At 45.5% G+C, this 26,185-nt stretch overlaps 1 protein-coding gene across 9 annotated transcripts in view; it reads left to right on the plus strand.

The window, feature by feature from the left end:
- The window catches only part of SH3PXD2A (SH3 and PX domains 2A), a 272,461-nt gene that overhangs the window by 153,833 nt on the left and 92,443 nt on the right, over positions 1-26,185 (plus strand). For 6 of the 9 annotated variants that reach the window (XM_068949734.1, XM_068949736.1, XM_068949735.1 and 3 more), the window contains one exon: positions 16,776-16,804. In XM_068949734.1, coding sequence (XP_068805835.1) covers positions 16,776-16,804 — 29 coding nt within the window. Of the gene's footprint in view, positions 1-152; positions 211-12,815; positions 16,394-16,775; positions 16,805-26,185 lie in introns of those variants that run through there. The other 3 variants (XM_068949740.1, XM_068949745.1, XM_068949741.1) reach the window with 3 other exon arrangements.

Raw genomic sequence — 26,185 nt, forward strand, 5'->3', positions numbered from 1 at the left:
TACGGCTTGGGGGATCAAAGCCCAGGAGACGCTCTGACAGAGCCATCTTTGAAAGTCTGGATCCTGCAGATCTAATGTGGTCATTTTATCTGACCTGTGAACGTCTCTGACAAGGCTTCGGGTCGTTCGTCTTGTGCTTGTTACTGTAACGTTCGCTGGAATGAAACACTGGCATTTCTAAATCACAGCTATCAAAGCCCATCATAAATTGTAAGCAATTTCTTTTCCTTTATTTAAAAATATCCCCATGCTAAATCATTTGATGCTCATATTGTCTAAACTGGGCATGGCGTGACCAGTGAAAAGTTGTGACTGAGTATAAAATACTTTTTTTCAAAACAGAGCATGTATATACCCTAAATGTATATTCCCTAAAATATGACTAGAAAGTGCCCCCTGCCTCTTAAAATGCTTCTGCTTCAAACCTCTGATAATGAATATTTGTTCAGTTTCTGAAGTGCTAAAAAGTCTACTTTTTGTAAAGTGGAATTTAAAAGACTGTCACTCAAAATTATATATATACACTATGCAGTTACTCCTACCCACAACCTGATTTTCTTGTTTCTAAGAGCTGTGACACATTTCCGAGAGGAGTGGTGTATTTTTAAACTCACGCCATGGCGTGAGATGAGAGATGGCCCAGTTGGAGAAATTAAACCCCAGCCTCCACTCTTCCTTGGTGACAGCTTGGTGGGCGAGGTGCTCTTTGCTCGGCTTGCTTTCTGTGACGTGGGGCTGGCAGCACTTCCCTGCTTCTCGGATGCTTGAGGAAGAAATTCATGCGGGTTTCTGGGGTGCTCAGATACGAGGATATTGCGGCCATGTCAGCATTAGCAACTGGACACTCAGGAGTCTTTAAAGCAGTTGTTAACAAGAGCTCCCAGCCTAAACTACTGTTTTGCTCCTAAGATATTCCTGACTTTTAGCACTGAGAAACCTGCACCTAGAGACACATTTGCAGCTTCTTTGTCGTTATTTCCATTATTTTATAAATCTTCCTCGGAGGCCAGGGGCTGTCCCGGGAGAGGGCCGTGAGCCACGGCCCCATGGCCTGCCGTGGCGGGGAACATCTGTGCGCACATCCTCTTGTTTTGTGTTCGGGGACTTCTTCGCTATCCACGGCTTCCTCTCCTCCACTTTGAAGAGACTCCAGGGGATGGCGGGGCAGGCAAAGGAGGGGTCAGGGACAGGGTATAATGTGTTCATTTTGAGCTGTTTATCCACTGGTTAGAGCAGTTCTGGGACCTGTTTGGCATGAGTCGGCCATGAGGCTCTGGGGGAGCAGAGGCAGAGAGGTAGCCAGAAATCCCTGACCTCCTTTCTTCTTCACCATCCTAGATTTGCTCTGGTACACGCAGGGCTCTGGACCAACACTTTCACTACATTGTTTTAAGATATTTCTTCGGCTTAAAACTGGAGCACTTTCCTTTTTCTTTTGTCTTTACTGAGAACAGGGTCTTGGTCTCATCGTCGCTAGTAATGACAAATAAATGCAGCAACTTATTCCCTACCACAAAACCTTGCATTCTTCAACATACAGCAAAGAGGCATGAATAATTGGTGCAGGGGATGTGCCTGGCCTCTAGTGTCCCAGCCCTTTGGTTTCTTCTGGACAGTGATTTAAGAGGAAAAGCTTTTATCTAATCATGAGGCAGGTCTTGGCGCAACTCCCCAGGCACCTCTAATGGATGAGATGCACAGCAGAGCTTGAAGGGTTTTTATTCCAGCTGGGCGAAATGGAGAGCTGAGTTTCTGGGGTTACACACTGTATTGCTGCTTAGGTAAGGGCTGCTTTTTGTGCAGGGCCAGTGATATTTGTGTAGTGATTTGAGCGATTTTTGATCTGGTAAATAACTTGTTTCTTGAGGTAACTGTCATGCTGCATGCTTGCAGAAAGGACACAACTCTGTGAGGTGTGGGCCATCTGCATCTTCTGCTGACATTGATGGGATCTGGGGGCACCCTGAGCTGGTGACATGGGGCCGCTGTCTGCCTTTGCTGGAGAGCTGAAGCTGTGGGTGTCTGTCTAATATTCAGCTTTGTGGCAGAGAGAAGGTGGGCTGTCCCCTCTTCAGCTTCTTCTGGCCTTTCCTCTGCTCTGCAGAGGAATTTGTTTAGTTGTGACATGCATCAGAGGGTGCCTGGGAGCTGCCTTCCTCCCCGTGCGATACAAGGCAATTTGTGTTTGGCCACTTAGTTCAGTAGAAAAGCTCAGGACTGGCTCTGAAGTGCGAGTGTAATTTTTGCAGGCACTGCTGGCATGTGGATCCAAACGATGTTCATTTGGCCATGCTGTACCTTCTTTGCATTGCAGCGAGATGTGCGCTATAAAGAGGGGAGAGATTTAATCACCAAAGGGAGGAACGGCACTTCGAGGCCAGAACTGAAGTGAAGAACTGGTGCTTGAGGAGCTGCGGAGGGAGCTCTGCAGAGCAGAAGGGCCCCAGTCCAGAAATTAGCTTCGGTCCCAGGGGATGACCAGGAGAGAAATCATTCATAAGGTGGTTGTTGGCTGCAGGACACTCTATTTTCACGTTCTGGTTCATAATCCCGATTGTACCTCATGGCTAATGTGCCCCGATTCTAGTTTTGGACTTCAGTGTTTTACAGCAATGAGAGAATATTCACAGTAGCACTGATTTTAGCCTAGTTACTGGGAGCTAAGAGCAGTACAGAGCAGATTACGATATCCAGGATATCTGCACTGGCTGTGATCTAGCGTGGCTGGACACTCAAGTTGAGGATCCACAAATCTCTGTGAGACCGCAGGGCTCTTTCCCAGGTTGTGGCAGAGGTAGTGCCACACGCAGAGCTCACAGCACAGCAGCAGAGGCATGCCTTTTGTTGGAAAGGTGATGTTCCTTGTCAGATCGTGATTTCTTATTGTCCAGCTTCTGGCATTTTAGGTAACGATGGAGAAAACAGTGCACAAAAGCCACTTGCTGGACATGAGCTCGGAAGAACCTCATTGGTATGCTGAGCTGGTGAATTGCAGGGCACACAAAAACAACAGCCTGAAAGAAGCGGGTGTAATTCCTGAAAATTGCTGACATTTTCCTTTTGCCCACATCTGATAAGATATATAGATAATATGAACAGTTAGAGCAGTAATACTGTCAAAGGTCATTTAGCCTATAAAACAGAAGAGTTCCTTTCATGTACCAGACCAGAAATACCCCCCGAATCAGTGTTCATTTTGCAGGAGCAAGTAATTTTTCTGTTAGTCAAATTAAAATGTCTTCTTCCATAACCAGCTGACTGGATGGAAATGATTTAATCCATCCATTATGCCTCTTCACTATTATGAACCTAGAACATGAAAAAAGATGTTAGAAATAAATACCCAAGAAAACCCCACCCTATTGGGAGGTATATGAGGCAAATTAAGAGTGAATTTCTGCGTTGAGAACTGGGGTGGGGTTACAAAAAAGGAACAAGGAGAAATGTACTGTTTTCTGTGTAAGCAGGCCTGTCCAACATCTAAATTTGGATCTAAACTGGACTGCAAAAGTTTTGGTCTATTCAGGCATTAAACTGTTTCTCAGTGTGTGGATGGCAGTGTATGGATGGGACTTTTGTACTGAAGAAGTCTTGATGCCTTTTACGTTCTGCACAATGTGCTTCTGAACGCCTATGAAGAGGTGATCTCCTCTTCTGTTTTCCACAGGTATTTAATATTTAATGCTGGTCGTCTTAGAAAATCAGCTGGCAACATTTGGGGTGTTTTCAGGCAAGGATATAGGCATGTATTTGTGGTCAATGTGATTATTCGATTTGCCATTTTATTTTAGTAAGGCTCAAAAGAAAGTATTAGCATGGACCCATACGTGTACTAGCAAAAACATCCTCTGTCTCCGCAAGGTCGTTTGTAAGTTCGTCCTGAAATAGTGATGCTATTCTCTTTGTTTCCTTCCCAAAACGAATCGAGCGCTGAGACTGAAACAACCTTGTCAGAATACATCCTTGTCCAGAGGGTCTGATACTTCCAAGGACGGGATGCATAGGAAGGGCTCATGATGCTGCTTTGCAAATGGCACATAATTTAGCTCTCTAACCTCTGGGGGAGCAGAGAAGAGTAGGACCTGAGATCAGACTTGGTTATTTGAAGGGGACTATGGTCATTACCTGGGAAAGTAACCCAAGTGTTTGAAAGGTTTTGTCTTTGGGAAGCTGTCTGTATTCTTCTGGTGTAATTGGTGTCTGAGAATGATAAATTAAATCATTTAATGTATCCCAGCATTTATATTGGGCAAGATCAGCCCAAGACCTTTTTTTCTTTTATGTTTTAGCGTTAGAATCAGGGAGTATGTTTTAAGTATGTGCCTAATGCTAGTAAGTGATCAGTAAAGACAAGTCTGGCTTTAGTAGTTGCCAATCCAGCAAAATTTACTAGACACATTTACTAGATATATTTTGGAGTTCTACATTTTTGAAAAAGCTCAGTTCAAAGGATAGTGATTAAAAAAATTTCCTAGAGTTCATGAACTCGCGGTAGATCTTACATGCTATGATTTATGTCTCTTGACTAGTAAATTGAAGAACCCAGTGACTTGAAAGACCTTTCCATGTGTCACTTCATAGAAACAGGCAGGAAACAATTCTAAGGTTTATAAAAGTGGTGTCTTAGAGAGAACTACATTCTTTATAGTACACTGGAAAGATATTTGATGTTGTAAGATAGTTAACTGAGGACATACCACTGAAGCAAATTTGGGAAATGATGAGGTTTTAATTTTGCTATTCTGACTGAAGGAAAAGTAATGAGGAAAAGAAAGACTGTAGTCACCGGATGAAGAAGTCAGAATTCATACTGTGGGCTTGATCTTGCCTTCCCATGTATTTAAGTAAGCTTTTGCCTCTCCTAAAAAAAATATTTACCATTCTTAGGGCCATATGTTCAACAGATGATTTTTGAAAAGTCAGGAGAGAGATCCACTACTAAAAGCGGATGTAAAACTAGCTAGGGCAACAGAGTATTTAGCAGTGTAGAGTAAGTACAGCTGCAATAGCCATCTGCTGTCTATGCACACTACTGTCTTAATCTTTCAGGGTCCTGCTTCCATTGCGCACAGAGCAGGAGCAGCAAGACAGAGGGGTCCAAGCAGCATGTTAATAAAAAGCCAGATGAGTAAGCGGAAGTGCTGGACACCATAAGAAACAGTACCAGAAAGGAATGCAAAATTATATAACACTAAGCATCTGGCATGCCCTCCTTTATACTGGGAACTTGGAGGTCTTGCAGGGCCTGGGCCACGTCTGGAAATGCCTGTAACTCATTTCTTATTTTGCCAGTTTGGAGCCATTTCAGAAATGCCAGTGGCAGCCTTAGGAATTCCTTGTGGGAGCCCCAGCATGTGAACTGGTGCCAGCTCTTGCTCAAGGCCCTCCCGCGCGCTTGGACGGCCTGCAGGGAATCCCTTGTAGGGACGCCGAGACAGCGTGGCCAGTGTGGGGCCCGAAGCCTAGGATGGTCTTGAGGCGCATACAGCTGAGGGGCAAAGGAAAGCCTTTTGGGGGAGACAGTGTTGCTGGGTGTCCTCAAGGTTTGGTCAGCCGAAAGGAGAAGGGTGGGCAGGAGGAACAAGTTTGGGTGGTGCCTGGAGGATGTGGGAGGTTGGCTACCCAAAGTGTCCCCCAGGCATTCTCCAGAGCTGGGTGGGACTGCTCTTGCTGAGTCCCAGGCTGGGATCTTCCTGATGGGCTCAGTCCAGGATCCATGGTTGCCGTCAGGGAACAGCCCAGTCCTGGGAGGCTCCCCCAGACTTGGTGTCGCCACCCCAACAAATTCAGCATGGGAACCATGCTCAGAGGTAGGACACAGCAGAGCCAGGTGTGTGGGTCAAGGGGAATTGCCTGTGCTGTGGGCTTTCCAGCAAGCCAGAGGGGAGAGCAGGATGAAGACAACCCTGATCACTCTTATGTCAGTCATGGCTGTTTTCTCTCCCTCTGCCCCAAGATGAGGAGTGAGGAGAAATGAGAGAAAAAAATAGTTGTTTTTTTTTTATTGCTGTTGTCTTTCTGTTACTTGTCTGGCAAAGGGGAGGTTAGTAGCAACCTACAGCTTCTTCGAGGGGAATTACAAAGGTGTGGGAGCCAAACTCTTTTTAGTTAGTAAATAGTAGGTAGGTAGTGGCAAACAATGCAAACAAGGAGCAATGGCCAGAAACTGTGGTGTGGGAGATTCAAATTTGCCAACAGAAGAATCTTCAGAGAAAATAGTTCATTATTTCCCGAGCAGCTACCATCATTATTTTCTCTGGCGAATGGAAATGTGGGACAAGAGCTGATTTTCCCTTTGAGATCCTTTACTTCAGGGACTGATCGGGTTTAGGTGTTTCTCTGTTCAGTAACACCACAAGGAGAGCAGAGCTGCAGTGGCTGTAGCACTTGCCACCCCTGGCAGTGCACCTCTCGGCTGGAGGCTGTCCTGTGTGCCACTTTGTAATGGCTTCTGTCCTTTTGCTGGTGTCTGTCCCATGGTTTGAAGAGACCTGCTTTAACCTATGCCGTGGGCTGGCTGAAAGACAAGGGAAGCAACAAACAGACCATCAAAATGTTGGGTTCCTGCTGCACCCCTGACTTAGTGTGCGAGCTTGGTTAGTCACCATCTCTGCATCCCTCCCATCACTAAACTTGTGATGAGGTGACTCATTTTCATTGAATGCATGCTCTTTTTTATTAGATACTCATTAACATGTTTCATATGCTGTCTATTAAAGAACTGCATGTTTCTCTCTTGAATATCTTCTGGACACAATGTAAACAGCTTAGATAGGGGAAATGCAGTACCATTTACCGAACAGAATGCCTATAGTTTGTCTCTTATCAAGTCCTGGATGTAGCATATGGGAAAACTGGGAGTGATGAAGTATTTACTCACATTGCTAGTTTCCGCTGCATTGCAGTGAAAGACACTGAAGGCATTACAGCATTTATAACTAATTTCCTGAACCGCGTAGCAAATTGAGATGAGAGCCCTTTTCTTGTAACTCACATGTGCAACAAAAAATACTTAGCTAACATAATTCAAGATTAAATTGCTTTTAAAGGCTCACAGAAAATTTCTGAAAGAGACAGGATGAGGAAACCATTTTGCCACAGCAGAGCGTGTCCCCATGATGAGTCCTATTAAAGCTTGATCAAAGAACCATATCGACTTTTCATTGTAGCCTGGCTATGTGTAGTTGAAAATCAGCAGCAGTTTCAGCAGAATAGTCACAGAAATGTACACAGGAGGTAAATTTAAGCAGGAATCTAGACGATCAAAGTGTGTGATTAAGGACAATTTAATGTGCTGAGTAATGCAGCATGATTTGGATGTAATTTATCCTAATCCAGTCTGATCTTTTACAGGAGAATATATTATAAGGCCACAATTAGGTGAGACCAGAGGCCCATCTGGCTTCCTGTCTCTAGCAGTGGCTTACAGCCAATACGAGAAGCAGAGCAAATGCAGGGTGAGCTTCCCTTGTATATCCTCTCAGCTTCTCATATTCAGGGGTTGTGGGACTTCATGAGTCAAAGCATGGAGCGCATGAAGTACAAAAGCCACCACTTATCCTTTCCTTGTGATTTTAGATCATCACTTTTGAACCCAGGTCTAGTTTTGGTGATCACAGCATTTAATGGCAGTGAGCTCCATGGCTTGGTTGTTTTGTACTCAGAAGCTCTTCTGGTCATTTGATTTTATTGACTGCCAGTAGCTTGGTAACTTGGCAGGTTTTTTGTTAGGAGAAATAGAGAATATTTATCCCTTCTGTGGGTCACTCATGGTGAGTATAGATGCCTAGTGTTCCAACTCACTTGTCTCTTTTCTAGTCTGGAGGCTCTTCATCTATTTACTCTTTCCCTCTAAGGAGGCTAATGCAGTTTGAGGGGTGATCATACTTTTTCAAGCAGATCAAGAAGCCCCAGGCAGTGCCTTGGGGAAAGCCTTTTTTCCCCTTTCCCCCTCTTCCAGCCGCACAAAGAAAGCTGCAACCAGCTGCCCGTTACCCCAGCGCGGGGCAGTGCCCAGCAGGGCTGGGGCCGGCTTTGGCAGACCCCGCGCTTCCCTCGGCTGGGCTGCGGTCGGTTAGCATGATGTGGACCCAGGGGGGTGTGTGTTGGGGGGCACCTGCCGTACTGTGCTCCCAAGATTCCTCCTGGTGCGATAATTTGGTGACAAAATATGCAGCACACACCTAGGTCACAGCAAAGCTAGCTGGAAACGGCAGAGGAATCGGCATCCCCAGACAGGTACAGCAAAGGGAGCACATTTCTGCCTCTTTCTATAGTTACCGTTGGGGCCACAGTGTGGAAACCTGGCTGCTTTTTGCCATTGCCAGCCTGAGGTTGGACACAACCCCCCGACGGTAACTGGAATTTCAGGGGCCCACCCTTAAATCAGAAAGGGCTCAAAAGAAATGAAACAAAAATTCGAAGCCTGTGCTGCCTTCTTAAACTCTGAAACAAATTGTTGTGATATATATGAGAGTTTATAGCGAGAGTAATTTGTGAGGTGCATGTGGAGTTACAATTCTAATATTCAGTACTTAATTTGTAACTGTGATTAGATGCATGTTATAAATATATTGTTTGTGCATGTAGATCTGTATATTAAAATCCCAAAGTGAGGAGCGTAACAGGAAAAGCTGCACATGAAAATGATTAATTTTCACATGAAAATGATTAATTTTTATTAGCTTATTTTTATCAGTTAGCATTTATGCTGTAAATGCTTTACTATAATGAAGTGACACATGTTTGGTCACTGTGGAACAGAGATAAATCTGGCCTCCCTGCAAGGGACAACCATAGCCAGCTTATAGGAGGTGAACAGCACCTCCAACCAGAGCTCTTGCTATGGTAAATACAGTTTTCTGTCCTGTGGAGAAATTTGCAAAGTGAATGGATAAACAGGGTAAAACAGAAACAGATGAGGATGTGACTCTTAGGCAAGATCTTGTTTTTGTACTTCTTTCCAGGAAAAAGCTTGCTATAAACATTCATGTTGTCTTTTTCAAGGCCGCTAAAGCCTTGCAGTAGAGGATCACATGGCTTTAGCATCTGACGCTTCCAGGTTGCACCACACTGGCTCTCCGTGGTGCCGGGGAAGCAGGGGTTGCTGTCGGATCACCGTGCCCTGTATCTCACTGCCTGCTGAAATGCTGAATATGTGATTCAAAAGCCTTCTCTTCTTCTAGGAAGATAATTTGATATTAAAGAAATACAATTTTGAAAAATTCAAGAGGCTAATTCTGTATTTCTTCAGCTTGAGCCAAATACTGAAATTTCACTCTGGAGCCAAACCATCAACTTCACCACAGAAGAATCTTGTGATGGAAATCTGTGACATTTCCCAGTCATAGGGGAGAGGGAAGAGGCAGGATGCCCTGAACTCATCTCTCATCCTTGTATACCATTTCTACCCAGAAGAGCAACTATGATGACCACTCCTCAAAGGCGGTGTCTGTGGGTCTGCGTGAGACTGAGATGGTCATTTGTCTCTGAGCTGTCTGTGTCTCCTGCGTCTCATACCTGGTAGCAAAGCTCAAATGGAGCCATGCTGTGCAGTTGGTAGCTAATTTCTGGGCTCCTCTGAATGAAAAGGAGGAGAGGATAGTGGTTTTCCCTTGCCCCAGGCCCCCCCTTCACCACGTAAATCCGTGTAGCCAGCAGCAAGGAGCATGGCTGGAGAAGTGGCAATGTTCATCTCCTTCCAACATTGCCTTTTCTCTGCAAGACAAGGATCTCTGTGCAGGGAAGATCTCTTTTGCACATGGATACAGAAGAGTTTCCAATGTTGTGTACAGAGTTTCTTAGAGAGAACTTGGGTTGACTTTTACGTTGTTGGCTTCAAAGGACTTGTCAGACATCAGCCCTGAATAAGGACCCCACGATGGGTCCTGGTGAACCAAACTGGGCCACAGTCGTTAGATGATGCAGAGGCAATCACTGCAGCTTATGCAGAAGTATATAGTACCTAAAGCTGTTCTTTTTGTCCTATACCAGCATTACAGTCACCCTGTGATGACAACAGAAAAGAAGGCAAAATTCTTTTTTATGGTGTCTTCTTTCTCTTAAGGAACTGATTACACAATATTGGCTTACCCTTCTCAGCAGCAAGCAGAGACCTTTTCAAGCCAACAAGAAATGCCTGTGTCTGAAGTCAGGTTGCCAGATTTTCATCTTCCCCCTCAAGTCCCTTTTTGCTCGAGGCGAGGAATTCTGGAGTCTGGGGCGTCTCGGTACGGCCACAATGAGGGCCTTTCTGACACAACTGAAAAGCTCGACCTCTGCACAGAAAGGACAGATTCATGTTCAAGAGGCTTCCACAATGCAACGATTTATATCAGGAAATGAACAGAATATTTTCTAAAAGAAAAAAAAAAGCCTTCATCTGTTTATCTGGCTTGGGGAAGAGATCAGCTGTGCTTTTATGATTTCTGAGGATGGTGTGCTGGAGGGGGAGAGTGCCTTGTGCCTCTCTGCGTTTGAATTTGTGTTCCTGATCCATCAGGTGTAGGGTTAAAGTAGCTTAATTGTGGCTCATCAAGGTCTCATTGCTCGGAGGGAATGGAGATCCCTTAACTCAAATGGTTAAAACTTTTGCACTTTGAGCACTATGGATATGAATTTCAACCTTGCACTCTCCAGGAAATTCCAAGTGGCCGCAATTTTCAGTAAAGCTGTAACAATACAGCTTCTGTGTGTTTATACAGCATTAACACGTTAGGGTGCTCATCCTGCCATGGGCCTTCCTAATAGGCAGGCACCTAAAGATAGTTCTTGGTCACTCTTGATTTTGTGCATGCTTTGTCTCAAAAGCCATATAGGAAACGTCAGTCTGGCCGTTGAGTAAAATCAGTTAGGAAAATTTCAAGCTGTGAGTACATTCTCAAGGCTAAGATTTCTGTACTCAGAAAGGGCAGTAGCAAAGTATTTTTGTATTGTTTTACCTTAAAAACACTGTCTCAGAATCTGATAGCAGTGTTAAGAAAAACAGTTTTGGAGAAAGGCAACAGTCTTCATTAGTCCTGACTGCAAACCGTATGAATGTTGGGAAGGGGAACGTGGACCTCCTGGTTAAAACATTTCCGTGTTTTTATCTGGCTGGCGAATCGTTGGTGATTAAAGGATAATCCAAGTTGTTTGTTTGAAATGTCATCCATCTCCACTGCAGGCTCCCCACAGCCCTAAAGACTCTTAGGAATTAAGGAGCATGGGAACATAACTGTCTACAATGTATTTAAACAAGAATTAGCAAAAGCCAACAAATAAGGAACAATTTTAATTTATGTATTAAAATACTCTAGAGGACACATTAACTTCCATTACTCTGGGTCTTTCACTGTCTCATCTCCTTTGGATGTCAAACCCTGAGAAATGGACAGAAAGTTGATTTATTTTCCCTTTAGCTTCTGCCTTGCCTGGTTGCTCTGCAACTCCCGCAACCCCGTTCCTCTGTGAGCTGTGACGACAGCTCCTCCCTGAATCTCCTGCTTTGCAGACCCCATTTTCTCTCACCTCTCATGGGGGTCTGAAAACTCTGCGAAACAAGTTGAGGCTGAGCCTTGCTTTATGGACACCCTGGGCTAAAGGTGACGTATCTGAGGATGGAGGAATTCTACAAAGTAACCTTGCCCTTCCCTGGTTCCTGCGCAAGGTGGCTGTTCTTCTGCTGAATTTCCATAGGGGACTCCCGCAGGAGAAACCCTCCCTGCCAAGTACAAATCAAACTGAATTAAACTTATGGCTGAAAAGATATGCACAAGCCATTACAGAAACATCTATTCACTTCCAGTCGTCTTGCTGGCTTGGAACATTACTTAGGCTTTTATTGAACAAGTGTTAGGATACTCCTTGTCTGTTAAGCAGCTTTCCGTTTGTGCCACTGCTTGTTTGTATGCGTCTATGTATGTTTGCATAGGTTACAGACATACAGACACACAAACATCTTTGATAGCTTTCGTGTAGTATAGCATCAAAGTCTGCCCTCAAAGGAAGATTGTGCCATAAAACTTTTCAGTAGCATTGTTAATATAACCTTCTAGATTATATTGGATTGCAAGTGACATATAAATTCAGTGACATAATGTATTTTTATGTTTCACAAAATTCTTGGCTGTGAATAGCTTAATGCGATAGCAGCACAGTCAGTTCTGTACCAAAACTCATGGTCTTCCTTCCACATTCATTGGTATAAGTCAAATCAGTAATGTTATCCTGGTGTAAAGCTGATGAGAAAGGAGATCCTGACTCCCTCTCCTTTGTCATTAAAGCAAGAAGACTGTGTTCAGCTTGTGTGCCACGCTTGGCACCAACAATATTTTAATATCATTAGCAGTAGGAAATACTTTCCGTACCAGTAATGAGGTTCAGTGTCAATGAAAGGTGTTGCCCCATAGGAAGACTTTAAACCAAATTGTTATGTTCTGATGAGAGTAAAGCTGGAAATATGCTATTTCTATGAAAGGGATTTGTTCAAGCATGGAGTGATTCTGGCTAATGAATAAAGGATCTGCCAGTGCTATTCTTAGTTCTGCCTGCTGGTTTCACTGCTATGCTATAGGTATAATTGAAAGTGAAATGAGGATGGCAGTATCTGTTCTCAAATAGAAGTGAAAAAAAATCAAAATGGAAATGTATGTGTGTATAAAGATAAAAAGATCAAGAGCAAACCTTTCCATGAAAGGGTTTTCTTCTGCAAGGCCAGGTTTATTGTCTGATTTAAGGGCGAGCAGTTGTTAGGTACAATCCGTATTGCAAGAGAAGACCAGAGCTCAGAGCTCCTACCTGGAGGTTGTTACAGGTCAAGAGAAGCCATTAAAGAATTTCCTTTATTATCCTGGACATAATCTGATACTTCAGACTCACACTGATATTCCTCTGAAAATAGTGAGGCTAAGAGATACTCACCTTCTAGACTGTCTCTTGGGAGAGAAGAAAGACACCAGTGAATCACAAGCTGAATCGAATTTTAAAAATAAATTTGGAATCAGGCATGGCTCCTTGCTGCTACTATTGCAAAGCAGCTGCATAGACTTTCTTCACTGGCAGAAAACAGGAGAATGTATACAAAACGCACTTTATCCAGCCAGAGACTTCTATTTCAGCTGCAATTTTTCTCCCATTCTAGCTGGGAGGAACAAGTTTTGGCCTTCAGAGTTTTGTTTGGGAAGATGAAGATTTTATTTCAAGCTCCGTTTTATTTTATACTGCTGTGTCCTGATTTTATGAGTGAAATGTGGGTGTACAGAAAACCTACAGGACAGAGGGACATGGCATACAGGGGCTTCTGGAAATCCAAAATCAGAACTTGATAAAGCTTGATTTTGTAACTTACAAAAAGAGTAAAAGAAATGAAGACCTGAATGAATGAAGAGAATGAAAACCTGCCCAAGACTGATTGTTAGCTTTCTTTTCGAGTAAGCCTCATGAGTTAGGAGAGGGGGGTGATTCAAATAAATATTTTGCAATAATTGTTTAATTTCTTTTGGAAGGGTGATTTTATGATTAAGACTGGGAACTCAGACAGAAGTTGTAGGTTCAGTTGTCTTTTTTGCCACAGCTCCCCTTTAGTGGAGCATCTTTAACACACCTTCTCCCATCTTCTCTTTGCTTTCAGTCTTTAGATTCTACTTTTGCTGGAGTTGCTTCTTCATAGGGGTTTGTAAAGTACTTGACCAAGTGAGGTTCCCATCTTCCTTTTGGTCTTCATTTGAGTTTTGGGAAGTACGTTGAAGAAGAGCAAAATGATTTGGCAGCCAGGAGCTGGGTGGACATCCTGAATACTCTAGGGAAACACCGTGGCTCTGGGATGCAGGAGAAGACCAGGAGAGGGAACCGGTGCGCGTTGGCAGAGCATGGGGGAGCAAGCAGGGAAGGTGTCTTACGCTTGCCACTGATGTTCCCCAGAGCAGCCTGGCTGGAGTCGGTGTCGTAATGCCATTATAGAGAGGGGAGTGAGCCCACAGCACTGGGAAAGAGAGTGAAGCAGAGCTGGGCTTTCGAGAGTTTGAATACAGTCTAAACCCTCTTGTGGATGCTAGATATCCTGCCTGATCTCAAAGGGACATCACTGAAAGCCGCTGGCTGCTTCATTCCCTTGCAATCACTCGCTGTGCACCAGCTGGTGAGGGTAAGGGACTTTTTCCCTCATCAGACTAATCCAAATGTTTGTTTTCATGGTGCACAAGCCCTAAGATGAGCAGTTACGGGGTTTGCTGGACCAGAGCGCCAGCCCACATGGACCGTTGTTGCCTGAGTTGGCTCCATGCCTGCCCTTGCTCAGAAACGTGGCTCCTGGCGTTGTATCCGGCACAGTGCTCTGTGCTTGCGTTAGCGGTGTGACGTGGAACGTGTCTGCCTGCTGCAGGGCTTGCAGGAGACCGTTTAATGGCAGGAACGCTTCTATAAATGATATGCTTTTACTGGGGAAGAAATGCCGGCCAAATGAGGATGTGAACAGAAATAAAGCAAATGGGGGAAAAATTCTTTATGCTGTAATATCCATTGCCATCCCATGATCTGCATGTAGAGAGAGGGAAATAGTTTCTAATTTTTGCTCATTTTTTAAATCTTTGCTTTCTTTAAATTGCATGAATGAGTCATCCTTTGGAATTGGAGAATCAGCCTCATTTAAAACCTTACTGCAGTCATTCACACAAACCCTGATGAATAGCCAGAGGTTGGATCAAAAGACATGGGAGGGGGTCCAGAAAGGAGGTTTGCATTCGGAGCATTTCGTGGCGTTTTCCACCAGTGCAGAGCCAGAGCACTGGCAAATCATCTTCTTCCGCCATAATTTCCAAACCTGGGCACTGACTTTGATCTGGTCAGCTGAGAGATGTTCAGCAACATCTTATTTTCATTTCTGGTTGCTCACTAACCGTATCAAACCATCACTACTGCATTTGCGATCATGTGAATTGGGCGACTTTTTAAAAGTGGCTCCATTGTGGCAAAAGTGTTTTTTTTTTTTTTTTGCCAAAAAACCCAAGGGGGTGGAACCACCCTCGATACACCCCACGTTGAGGGTTTGTGGTTCATGGTGCTTCGGGCAGAGATGGACCCAGCTCTTCCAAGTCCTGCTGGTCCAGTGTAACCATTGAGCTCTTCCATGCAAAGGCACCACAACTGTAGCCGAAAGCGGGCTGTAGCTCAGCAGGATGGTACTGAGTGCATGGGTGAGCGCGTATTGCCTAGCCCTCGGGAGGGCTTCAGCCCCTCACTGTTGGGCACTGTCAGGAGCCAGGCAGGGCAGCCGTAGGCGTTCATGTGCAAGAGCGCTGTGCTGACCGCATCCACCAAGCTCCAGGCTGGCGTGGGAGCAGGTCTGGGGCCCAGGACTGTGTTTCATGGGTCTTGCCTTCCCTGGCTAGCTCTGAGGGGGTCTCTGTCTTGGTCACAGTATAGTTGGCATTATGTTTGCTTGAGATTCCATTTCTGCAGAAGAAGCAGCCTATTCATGAGCAGTAGCATCTTCACATCAAATACAACTGCAGACATAGCTGAGGAAACAAGCATTTAATTGAAATAGAAATGACACTGGAAAATTTGAAGAGGGTGCGAAAAACTCCCAAGCAGTTACTACTCACTGGAAGCGAATCCTACGGGATATATTTGTAGACATACCTCTGCTCTCAGGGGACGCATCGTTACTTCAGAGGATCCCCCAAACTTTCTTGACATTAAGTAACACAGTTTGGGATCTTCTCTGATTCCTCCGGAGCAGAAAGCATGCTGCAAGAGCCAAAATCCCACTCCTGGCAGCCTGGCCCCGGCAAAGGGAGAGGCTGCTGCCTGCAGCGCCTGCACTGCCTCCCGCGGGACTCGTGCACGCGTAGCCTGCCTCTGCAGTGGCTTTAGCAGGTGACTTTCCCCAATGTTAACGCTGCCCACGGGGGGCGCGTGACCGTGCAGCGGTCCCTGTGCCAGCGAACACTAGCGACGCCGTCTCGGCTGGGTCCGTCCCTGTCCTGGCTCCCGACGATACAGGCTTCGTTTCCACAGAGGGTCTGGGAGGCTCAGGAGAGCCCTGGGAGGAGGGCACGGCCACGGCAAAGTGTTTTTGGCCGCGGCTCTGCTTTTCCGGAGTCGGTTCTCGCAGCTCTGTTCTGTAATTTCTCGCCGGGTCTGTAACAGCTTGTTGAGCTTTAGGCGGTTCTGTCGCGAGCGAAGGTGCAAACGCTCGTTTAAACCGTTGTAAAAAAAGGACGGGTGCATCCCCCAGCCTGGAACCACGACGAAAGGATTAAGTTTGGGGATTTTTTCCTTGCGGAGGACAAGTGCTTGACAGAGATGACTCAGAGGGGTCTGGAGGTTACGCAGGAGTTAGTTGCCCTCCGCAAGGGGAGGGCTGTGGGCAATGCCGGCTGAGCCTGCGGCGGCCGCACCCTTCCAGCAAACGGTTAATATTCTCCTGCCTCCCCCGGGGAACCTCAGGGGTTAATTCAGTAGCTGTGCGTTTAGTAGCTGGATTTAAAGGGGAAAAAATGACACCCTTCTCCCCTGCCTTGCTGCTTGTGGATGGTTTGCTCTGTCGAGCTGATCACATGCTCCCCGAGCCCCTGTGCTGCAGCAGCCCCAGCTGCTGCCGCTGATGAGCCGGCGCCGCTCAGGATCTGTCCCAGCCCCTGCCTGTCAATGCCTTGCAGCCCTGAGCTCCTCTTTAAAGCAGGGAGCAGACAGGATGAGCCCTTGAGCGTATGGGTGGAAATTTGGGACGCGCCCATCCTCTCACCGACGTTTCCAGCGCTAACCATGTCTATTTGTTGTTGTCTCTTTTTCAGGGACTATGGGTCTTCGAAGAGGAAATCAGGTAAGATGCCCAGCTTTGTATGTACTGCATGGCTAAAGAGGACTTTCCTTTTAAACCTTCCTGTATCTTGTGTTGCATGAAATTGTGTAGCTGTTTAACTTTTTTGTATTGCCCAAGCCTGCTGGAGACAGGCATCAATTTTCCTCACTTGCACTGGTGAGGAAAAGAAACCTACCTCATATAGTGTTGCAGTTAAAATGACTGCTCTTCTCTGACTGTACCTATACAGCCTCTCCTCCAGTCCAGGAGGGTAGCTGTGTTGAATTTCTATCTGTCTCTCTTCTTTTTTTTTCTTTCACTTTTTCTTTTATTTTCTTTTAACTTATCTTTACCTGAGCATACAGTCAAAATGCAGCCTGAGAAAGACTACAAGAGAAAAAGTATTCTGAATTTTATTTTTGCCTTTCCAAAAGGATCTTGTGAAGGTCTTGATGCAAAAATATTCTTGGTGCTTGTGTCTAGGGTTTGGGCTGACTCAAGGGCTTTAACTCAGTGCTTTGTTTTTTAAGACCCTGGATGTAAATGTGTTGTGAAACTCTGATTTGAAACTATATAAATCCAAATGTTTTTTCTTCCCCTCCCATTGTGTAGCTCTTAGTGATTTTTACAGATGTGTTTTCAAAAGGGACATGTAATAATGAGCTTCTAGATTGGCTGCCCTGAGCTGGATGAGTTAGGGTGTCCCCCCTGACCTGCAGCGTTGAGCACCTGCAACTCTCATTGACTTTGTTTGGAGTCTTGGGTGCTCCAAATCACATTCAGGGCATCCAAAGAGGGGCCTGTCAAGCCAATAGTGACTCCTGGAAAACTCTGGCCTGTATGCAAGGGAGGGGAAGATTCTTTTCTTTTTTTTCCTTTTCTCTTTTTTCTTTTTTTTTTTTTTTTTTTTAGAAGATGGTGAAGAAACACTGTAATGGCTTAGTCTCTGGGAGAAGAGGAAAGATGAATATAATACTTGTAGCTCTGGTGAATGGCACTGCCTAGACTGATTTGTTGGTTAATTATGAAAGCTTTTACCCTGCAATCCTGTAATGAGCTAAGTGATACGCTAATGGGGAGCTGTCACTTGACCCTACCTTCCTGTACATTAAATGGTTACTGCCTTTGCAGACCAATATTGGCAGTTCTTTCCTTTAATTCCTCTAGCAGGTATTGTAAACTCAGGTGGGTGGTGGTAATGAAGAGGCAGGTGTGGTACTGGCCTGACACTATATAAACTATATAGCACGCTTCATCTTCTGGATCCTCTGCAAAGCTTCTGTCTGGGGTTGCAATTAAAACCCCGATCCTTCTAGAGATGCAGTTGTGCTCAGTGCTCCTTGCACCTCTTAACCATAAAGTTAAGTAAACTGTCTATGCACAATGCCCAGTGAAATAAACTGGCAAGCAGTGTTTTTCTCTAGAGGTGCAGAGCCTGAAGGTAAAAGAGTCTGCAGAAGGCAGAGCTGACTGCAAGAGCTCCTGGCTCAGACAGTCACATCCAGATCACTGGGGTGTCAGGCTGTGTGAGGACTTTCAGGAAAAACACCACTGAAGTCTCTGGGGTAACCTGATTAAGCGCTGACCTAGAACATCATGAGGAAACTGGGCTCAGTGCACCAGTTGACATGCACGGGAATTGCAACCCTTCCCTTAAAGGGTGCTAAGTGTTGCCCTGGGAGTATAGGGAGCCATTTCTGCCCCTCTGTAGGGAGGTGAGTGCTGATCCTCTCTGACCCTGCAGGGCCGAGGGCTGAAGTTGGGTCAGTGTAGCTTAGATCCTGATTGTGGGTGGTGCTCTGCTGTCATCCCAAGTGGCTCATCTGTCCCTGCTAGGCCAGAGCTCAGAAACTGGATCCCCCTTTTTGGCTACTGCACCTCCATGTGCTGCAGTTGCTCCTCTTGGGACTGTTTCCTGTTCTCTGCTTCTTGGTGCATGGTGTTTGGCCACTTGGACAGCCAGGATGTGGAAAGGGTTGACTTTGGAGGATGCTCTTTTTCCCCTTATGCTGTGCTAGAAGGAATGTGAAGCAGCCCTCTGACCAAAAGGAGCTGCATAAAGGGGCTCTGTTCTCAGCCTTCTTCCCCCCTGATTTAGGGTGCTGGGGATGTTTCATTCTGCTTGGAGATGGCTATTGTGGGAGTGTGCACACAGCTAGCTAAGGAGTACACCAAGGGAGCTGGTAGTTACAGCCTTTAACAAAGACCAGCTTTATGACACTTGAATGACTAATGGGGCAAATAAGAACAGCTTTCTGGGGGTATTGTAAGAGCCTTGCAAGATAACAGCTTGGAAACACAGCTTCCTGCATAGGTGCAAACTCCATTTTTAAATGAGAGGTGTAGAGACACTTTCAAATGCAAACACCTTCCAAAAAAATTAGCCCTGCAAACACATCTTCTGTCCTGCCCAAAGATGTGCTGGGAGGCAGCTTCTGGGTATGAGCACGGCTGTCCCACGCTGTCCGGCAGGAATCCCACAGCTGCTGTGTTTCAGGCATGTGCAGGCCTGACACGAGTGTGGCTGATTGCAGAAACATTTGGGGAATGCCTCTGATGGCCAAGATCACCTCTACCCTGACCTCTGCCTTGCCAGTGAGTCTGGCTAGTCCTCTGCTTACCCCTTAAAGCAGAAAGGGATTGGGTAAGTTCAGAGTTTAATAGGAGTTATGGAAACATTTATCTCTGCAGCAGATACTGGTTGTAAACATTAGAGACCTTCCGAACCAAATGCAATAGCATGGTACCTCCTTAGCTAAACAGAAAGTGAGTCTTGCACTGATCTGGGGCATCTCTGCATGGCAGCCCTGAGCCAGGCTTCCTCTTCTGCTAAGTGCTATATAAACATGCAGTCTCCTACTCAGATAGGATCCAGTTAGAGATGCTTTAACCTGCAGTCGGCTCAAGGCCTGGAGCTTCTCTGGAGTAGCTGAGGCTCTGCACAGGCATAGGTGTTTGCTGTGGCCTAGACCGCCATGCGTGCTGTTACTTTGAATTTGTAAGGCTTTACTTGACATGCTGCAGAGCTGCTTCAGAAAGCTGCCTTAATATTTCCAGTCAATTGAATTGTTGCTCTACAGCCATCTGTCAGTGCCAGAGAGGCCTCTCCGCAACTGTAAGGGGTGGTTAGAGTGGGTATATTCTATATGCTTGTAATGAATGGTCTCGTCAAGGCCTCTCCAAAGACCCCCTGTAGCAAAAAGGGAAGGAATTGCTCCTCAGACTTGAATTTGGCAATCACATTAACCAAGTGAACAGCAACTCATTTGTCACTCAAAATAGGCATTACTTCTATGCAAGCATCCATTGTGTGGTTTTTCTCTCCTCAAGTCAAAATAAGGGCAGAGTTGCCTCAAGTCTAGTAATGGATGTTTGCATCCATTACAAACCACAAATTAGGTTAATCCACTCTCTGAACCCTACCAGCCACCATCTGTGCATAGTGAACTAATTAACCCTTGAGACATTGGCTAATCCTGATATGGCTTGCAGTACTGGTTGGAGAGTGTTTGCCCATTACAAGGTCCCATCCCATTGCTGGCTAAAGCAAGCTTCAGGCTCCTGCCCTCCTCCCTTGCTGAGAATCTCCTGGCTGGTTTCATACCAGAAGTTGTTGTCAGATCTTCAGGCCAGAAGCTGGAGCAAACATCTAGGACCAGGTGTTTAGTGGTAACAGGAAGCTCAGTGGGCTCCATAGCTTTTCCATTCAGGTGGATCTTTGGGTTCCTTATTGCTAAGAGGTGGGGCCAGACAGGCAGAAGAGGTGCTGCTTAGCCTTTGCAGGAATGAATTTCTCCCCCACCTGCCTTACAGGCAGCTGAACCCCTGCGCTGCCTTCTTTTAAGTGCGTACTAGCAGAGATACTGCTGGCAACCCCCCTCCCAAAAGCTGCATGGAAAACCCCTTTGACTGCCCTGACTGCTGCTGGGGGGCCAGCTGGCTTGGAGCTGCTGATCACTGGCTTTCTCTAGCTCCTTGTTGCTATATGGTAGGATGTCCCTTCAAGTGAGAGGAAATAAATGAGGAGGGAAAACAAAGTTCATGGCTACATCCATACTGCAGTGTCTTATTTTTCTAATTGAGCAGATGCTGTCTGCATCAAGCTGGCCTTACTCTGGTTGAATCTGCTGGCCAAAGTCTATTTAAATAGTTCCTGTGATTGAGCACTTAAAGTATTAGCTTGGCAGTGTGGTCCAGGCCAGTGTTGCCTCAATGAGGATGTTGATGAGGCTTGGCTTCCTCAGCAAAGAGAAGCATCATGAAACTTGGTTCCCGCATCTAGTTTTTGAAATAGCAGAATCTTGTAGGAGAGACAACAACCCCTTGCCTCCTTCCCCTTCTGTAGCCTAAAATTAGAAAAGGTGTATTGGCTGGGTGGGTCAATAAAAACTTTACAGAGAATCCATTTAAAGCTCCTTCTGAAACTTTGTCTTTTTATAGACAGCTCTGTAACCTTCCTCTTCCCTCAACAGGGAAATTAAGTAGAGTTGAGAGAGTTGGAACAATTACGGAAGTGGGGCCTCTAAGTGAAAAACAAGCAGATCATTGTAATAACACCAACTGCTCTCATGGCTGATCACTTTGTGGAATTGCTGCTTTGGGTCTATGGGTGGAGCTTTTGGCAAGAATGGCTTTTTTTTCCTCTTCTCATCTTCATTATTAAGGAAACCCTCTTCCTTTCCCTTGCATGCTGAAGGCACGTGTTCTATCAGCTCTAAGGAGATACCTTAATTGCTATTTCTCTGAGTTACCAATGATAGCTTTTTCCACTTCCTTTGTAATTACAAAGGGAAGTGGCTTTTTCTGAGTCTATGGTAGAGCTATGCCCGCCTCTCTGGAGCATAACCTTCTTGGTCCTGTCACACTACATGTCTGGTCTGTGCTTGTAACTCCATGGACTTTCTTGGTTGTGTGTGGGGGGTATGTGTGGCTGCTTTATTTTTTTTTTAATAAGCTTATTTTCTTAACTTCAGTTTGAACTGCCTCCTTCTAGATGATACACAGAAAATGAATGGTGTGCGCTAGCCCTTTTGTGCTTAATCATTCAACAGGGTCACCAATGTGTGAGCCGTTAGCTGGAGCAGCAGAGCTGCATGGCTTGAAGCTGTCTCTACCTGTTTCAGGACCTAGGAGCTGGCTCTAGGGATGAAGTTTTGCTGTGAACTTGGCATCCTCTGCTAGCTCATAGTTAAATGCCTGTCAAAGAGCTGTGCGTAGGCACAGGGAGAGGAAGGGGCTTGGAGCCTCAAGCCCCAGCAGGTATTTTATGATATTTACGTGGGAGATGCCTGCAGTGAAGAGAGGGAGGATCTCTGAGAGAGACACTGTGCTGCCCTTTCTTTGGCTTAAGGCTGTGGCAGTATGGATGGGATTTCACCCTGAGTGGTAGATGCTCTTTTAATGTTAGTGAAGCTCTGTACACAACTGTCAGTGTGGTGTGGGCATGCCTTAATTTGAAACAGGCTTAGCAGTCAACTAAATAACTTCCCCCTCCTCTGCTAGAGGAAGCCCAACTCTTTGAAATGAGTTTTTACAGGGGCCAAACCTGGAAGCATGCTACTAAAGATGCTGGAGAGAAAAAGAAGAACGATTAGCTAACAAGGTGAATTTTGGCATGAAGGAACGTGTTGTCCTCTGCTGTCAGAATGGTGACTGCAGCAGATGTCTTGGGGTACCTGTGTTGGTCACACGAACAGCGAAGCAGGCAACTAGTTGTTGTTTAATGAATCTGATGCAAGGTGGTACAATGTGATTTTTATTTTTTTAACCCCAATGATAGTTTGTGTCACTGTTCTCATTGTTTTTTTTTGTCTCTAGTCTGTTTCCATATATTCTGTCTGAAAGGGGAACTGTGGCTCAGAAGGTTAAATTTTTTTTCTTTTATTTAAGATGATGAATGGGAATCTGAACTTGTTCAAGCCCATGGCAAGGTCCCAGGAACATTTTTAAACCACGTAGCTTGGGCTTAGTGTCTTAACCCTAGTAAGAAATCTGCCGTGTGACAGGATCCCTGCAGACTGAGGCACATGCTGTTGTTTGTGTCATGAAGAATCACATGCATGTGCCATGTTCCTTGCGTTGTTTTCTGTGATTAGTCAATGTAGAAGCAGTGATGGTGAGATAGGTCTCTAGTGCTATTTGGCTTGTCGTTGAGGATGGCAGGACTGTGTAGTCTGCCAACCAGTATTTTGTTAACTTCTCAGACATGTACCGGCAGGATTGCTCTTGATCAGAAATCAGGATATCCTCTCCCATCGTACAATTAACCCTCTTGGCTGTATGTACTAATTACCACATGGAATTTAAAAAATAAAGCAGAGCAGATTCTGGCAGAACATTGTAGTTCTCACAGTGTTTTCTTCCCTTTTCCTTAACCAGAGGATAAAGGGATTTAATAAAAGAAGGATAGAGAGTATGCAGAAGCATAGCAACCAAGGACCAAACAAAACTTACTGGGTAATTACTGGAAATATACAGCTTCAGGCCTGGCTCTAGGAGCCAGTTGTTATGGCCTTAGTATGCATCTTCAGCTTAGTCCTTGGGGATGGAGCCTACTTCTCCCTCTGGAGAAGAGGATTCTTCCTAAACTAGTGAAGTTACTAAACTGTAACTGCTGTTTGGTTTATTGGCTTATGCATGATAAAACCATTTCCAAGACACTTTCTTCCTCCTTTCTCCTCTGATTTCCTTTGCAAATCTAGGAGCTAAAGTAATTAGAGGAATACCTGCTTGTTGTTTTCCGAAGTAGAGTGATTGCCGTATGCTCAGGTGCACTGGGAGAGCTTCAGATGCATTAGGCGGTCTTGATATCCTTGGACATGTGTGACACAGCATTTTGCATCTTCAGTGAGGATGCAAGTCTGTTCAGCCCAGGCCCCCACTCAAAATCCAGGCTGTGGTATCCTGGCATAGGAAAACTGATCTGACTATTCCCTAGTACACTAGACTTTTAAAATCAGTGTTTAAAATGAGTGCTTTGGACTTTTGCCTGAGGCTGCTGAAGAGAAGAGCAGATAGAGTTTATTCTGCACTGCTTCAGCTTTCCGCTGATGAGATGCGTCCTGCTAGATGTATAGGATTGTTGTCCCCTTCTGGGTGGCCCATATGCTGGAGAGAGAAAGACAGGATAAGAGGAGGAGAATTGTGTGTTGTGGGGGTTTTTTGTTTTGCTTCTTGGCTTTTAAACTGAAGTGTGGGGATGGGGTACAGGATTAGGGAGAGGAATGTGTTTGTGCTCTTTGCTGTTCGCAGTTCAGAGGTAATTCTGCACAAAGAGCCTCACGTAGTAGATGCTGATCAGAGGCTGGGTGGGAAGGGAAGGACTGAAAGTATGAGGTGTGGCTTGAGCACAGTGATGGCAGAACAGTGTGTGCCCTTGCAAATGTCTGGGAGAGCCTTCAGCTGTGTGTACATGCTGAGAAAGCACTTGGTGTCTCAAGGAGTGTAGGAGCTCTTCTAGTGGTTTAAGGAGGCCTCTCTTCTACGTCTATTCTTATTCTGCCTTCCTCCCCTGCCTACTGAGGTGGCAGATGGTAGTGACGCTACTTGTGTGGGTTTTTCTCTGCCCTTATGCAAGGGGAGAACAGTATGGTACAAGGTCTGGATTTGTATGTGTGAGATAAGGCAGGTGAGAAATGCACTTAGGTGTTACAGTGGAAGGTGATGATCCTTGGCCTTTACAGGAATCTGTGCACAGTGCAGACAGGCTCTCTGAGAGGACCAGACCTCTTATCTAGGCATTTGAGATAATCTGATCTCAGGCTGTCAAGCACCTGAAACTTGAGCCTCCCTTGAGAAGGAAACCTAGAGGGCAGACCAAGAGTGCTTAGGCCATTGAGAACACTTAACCGCTAAAATAGCGTCCCCAAGGACCTGCAGTTTTGTGCACAGTTGCATCGCTGTCGCATCCTGACCAGTAAGTGGCCAGGGCACATGTAATAGGCAAGATTGTCCTTGGTTAGCTTTGGGTGGAGTGGCTTGTCTAACCCACCATGGTTGGAAGTCTTGCTCACGTGGTGGCTTACCAGGAGTTGCAACATATTCCTCAAGTGGTTGGTTCAGTCTACTGCTAATTAAAATGGGCTGCCTGGACATGCAAGCACTGTTGTCCCTTTTCTGGGTTTGGCAACTTGACTCCTTTGCAGTTGGAATTTAACTTCAGCTCTTTGAGGTTTTTTAGCTATGCACAAATTTTAACACGTGCACACACACACACATATATACATATACACACGCACACACCCCCCTGTGAGTTTCCAAGTGTAATATTTGGGGCTTTTCTGCCCTCCTTTTTTGGCAGTGTTGAAAGTTGGGCTTTCTTCATATGAATGATGCTCTCAGTTTGTACAGCTGTAGAGGTGGATTAGTGTTTGGATATTCTAGGCACTTCCCAGCAAAATGGGGAAGTCCCACAATATTGTATGCACAGAGACTATAGCACAGCAATCTGTTGGGAAGCGCTCCTCACTTGCTGTGTGGAAAGAGTTAATGTGATATATGGTTGTCAAAACAAAAACTAAATAATCCTCTGTACTTCTAGATACACAAATGGGATTAGGATGGGCTTTTGCAGAAGTAAACAAAGTAAAAAAAACTAGCAGTAAAGCAGAGAATTGGGACCCGTGTTCTTTAAGTTAGTACTTCCAGAAAGGGCAGAGGATTGTATGAGGCTGCCGAAAAGCAGCTGGTAAGCAGCATAGCTGCACTGTGTGCTGAGCACATGATCCTCTCGCCCCACTGTTCCAGTCCAGCTCTGGAAAGGATTGTTTTTGGTTGTGGATTTCTCCCCTGCAGGAGTTGTTATACAGATGATGAATTTCTGAGGCACGCTTGGGTCACGTGAAAGCCAGATGGGAACACTTTCCAAGCAGTGTGTGTGGGTCTAATATACGCCAGCAGTTCTGCTTACGTGGCGAGTGGAAGTGACGGGAGATTGGTCTGCAGCGCGGCTCCGGGGAGGGGGACAAGCCTGGCGGCTCCCAGAGCAGCCAGCCCCTGCCAGGGAAGGAAAGGTGCTCCCTGGGCTCATGGCTGTAGGTTGGACTGGCTGCTGCCACCCCTGCTCAGAAATGCAGTGCCTCTTCTGAGGAACACAAACCTTGCACAAGCTGTTTGGGATGAGCCCGAAAGCGGTGGATAGGACTAAAGTTAAAGGCCTTATTTAATGCCTACTGCCAAATCCTCTTCCTCATGCACTTTAGCTAGATTTGCGTATTAAAAATGGAGATCTTTCGTAAGGTGTTTGTGACTAATTGATGTCGCTCTTAAAGATAGTTCCTCTTGAACAGATGATGTGGGGAGTGGGTGGTGTTCTGGTGTGGGAGAGATTCCCCTGAAAGGATAGGAAGTGTACGTGAATGCACATGGCTTCTTCCAACTGGGAGCAACTCAAACATTTCTGTC

The sequence above is a fragment of the Struthio camelus genome, chromosome 7, assembly GCF_040807025.1.
Source record: "Struthio camelus isolate bStrCam1 chromosome 7, bStrCam1.hap1, whole genome shotgun sequence".
Taxonomy (NCBI): Eukaryota; Metazoa; Chordata; class Aves; order Struthioniformes; family Struthionidae; genus Struthio; species Struthio camelus.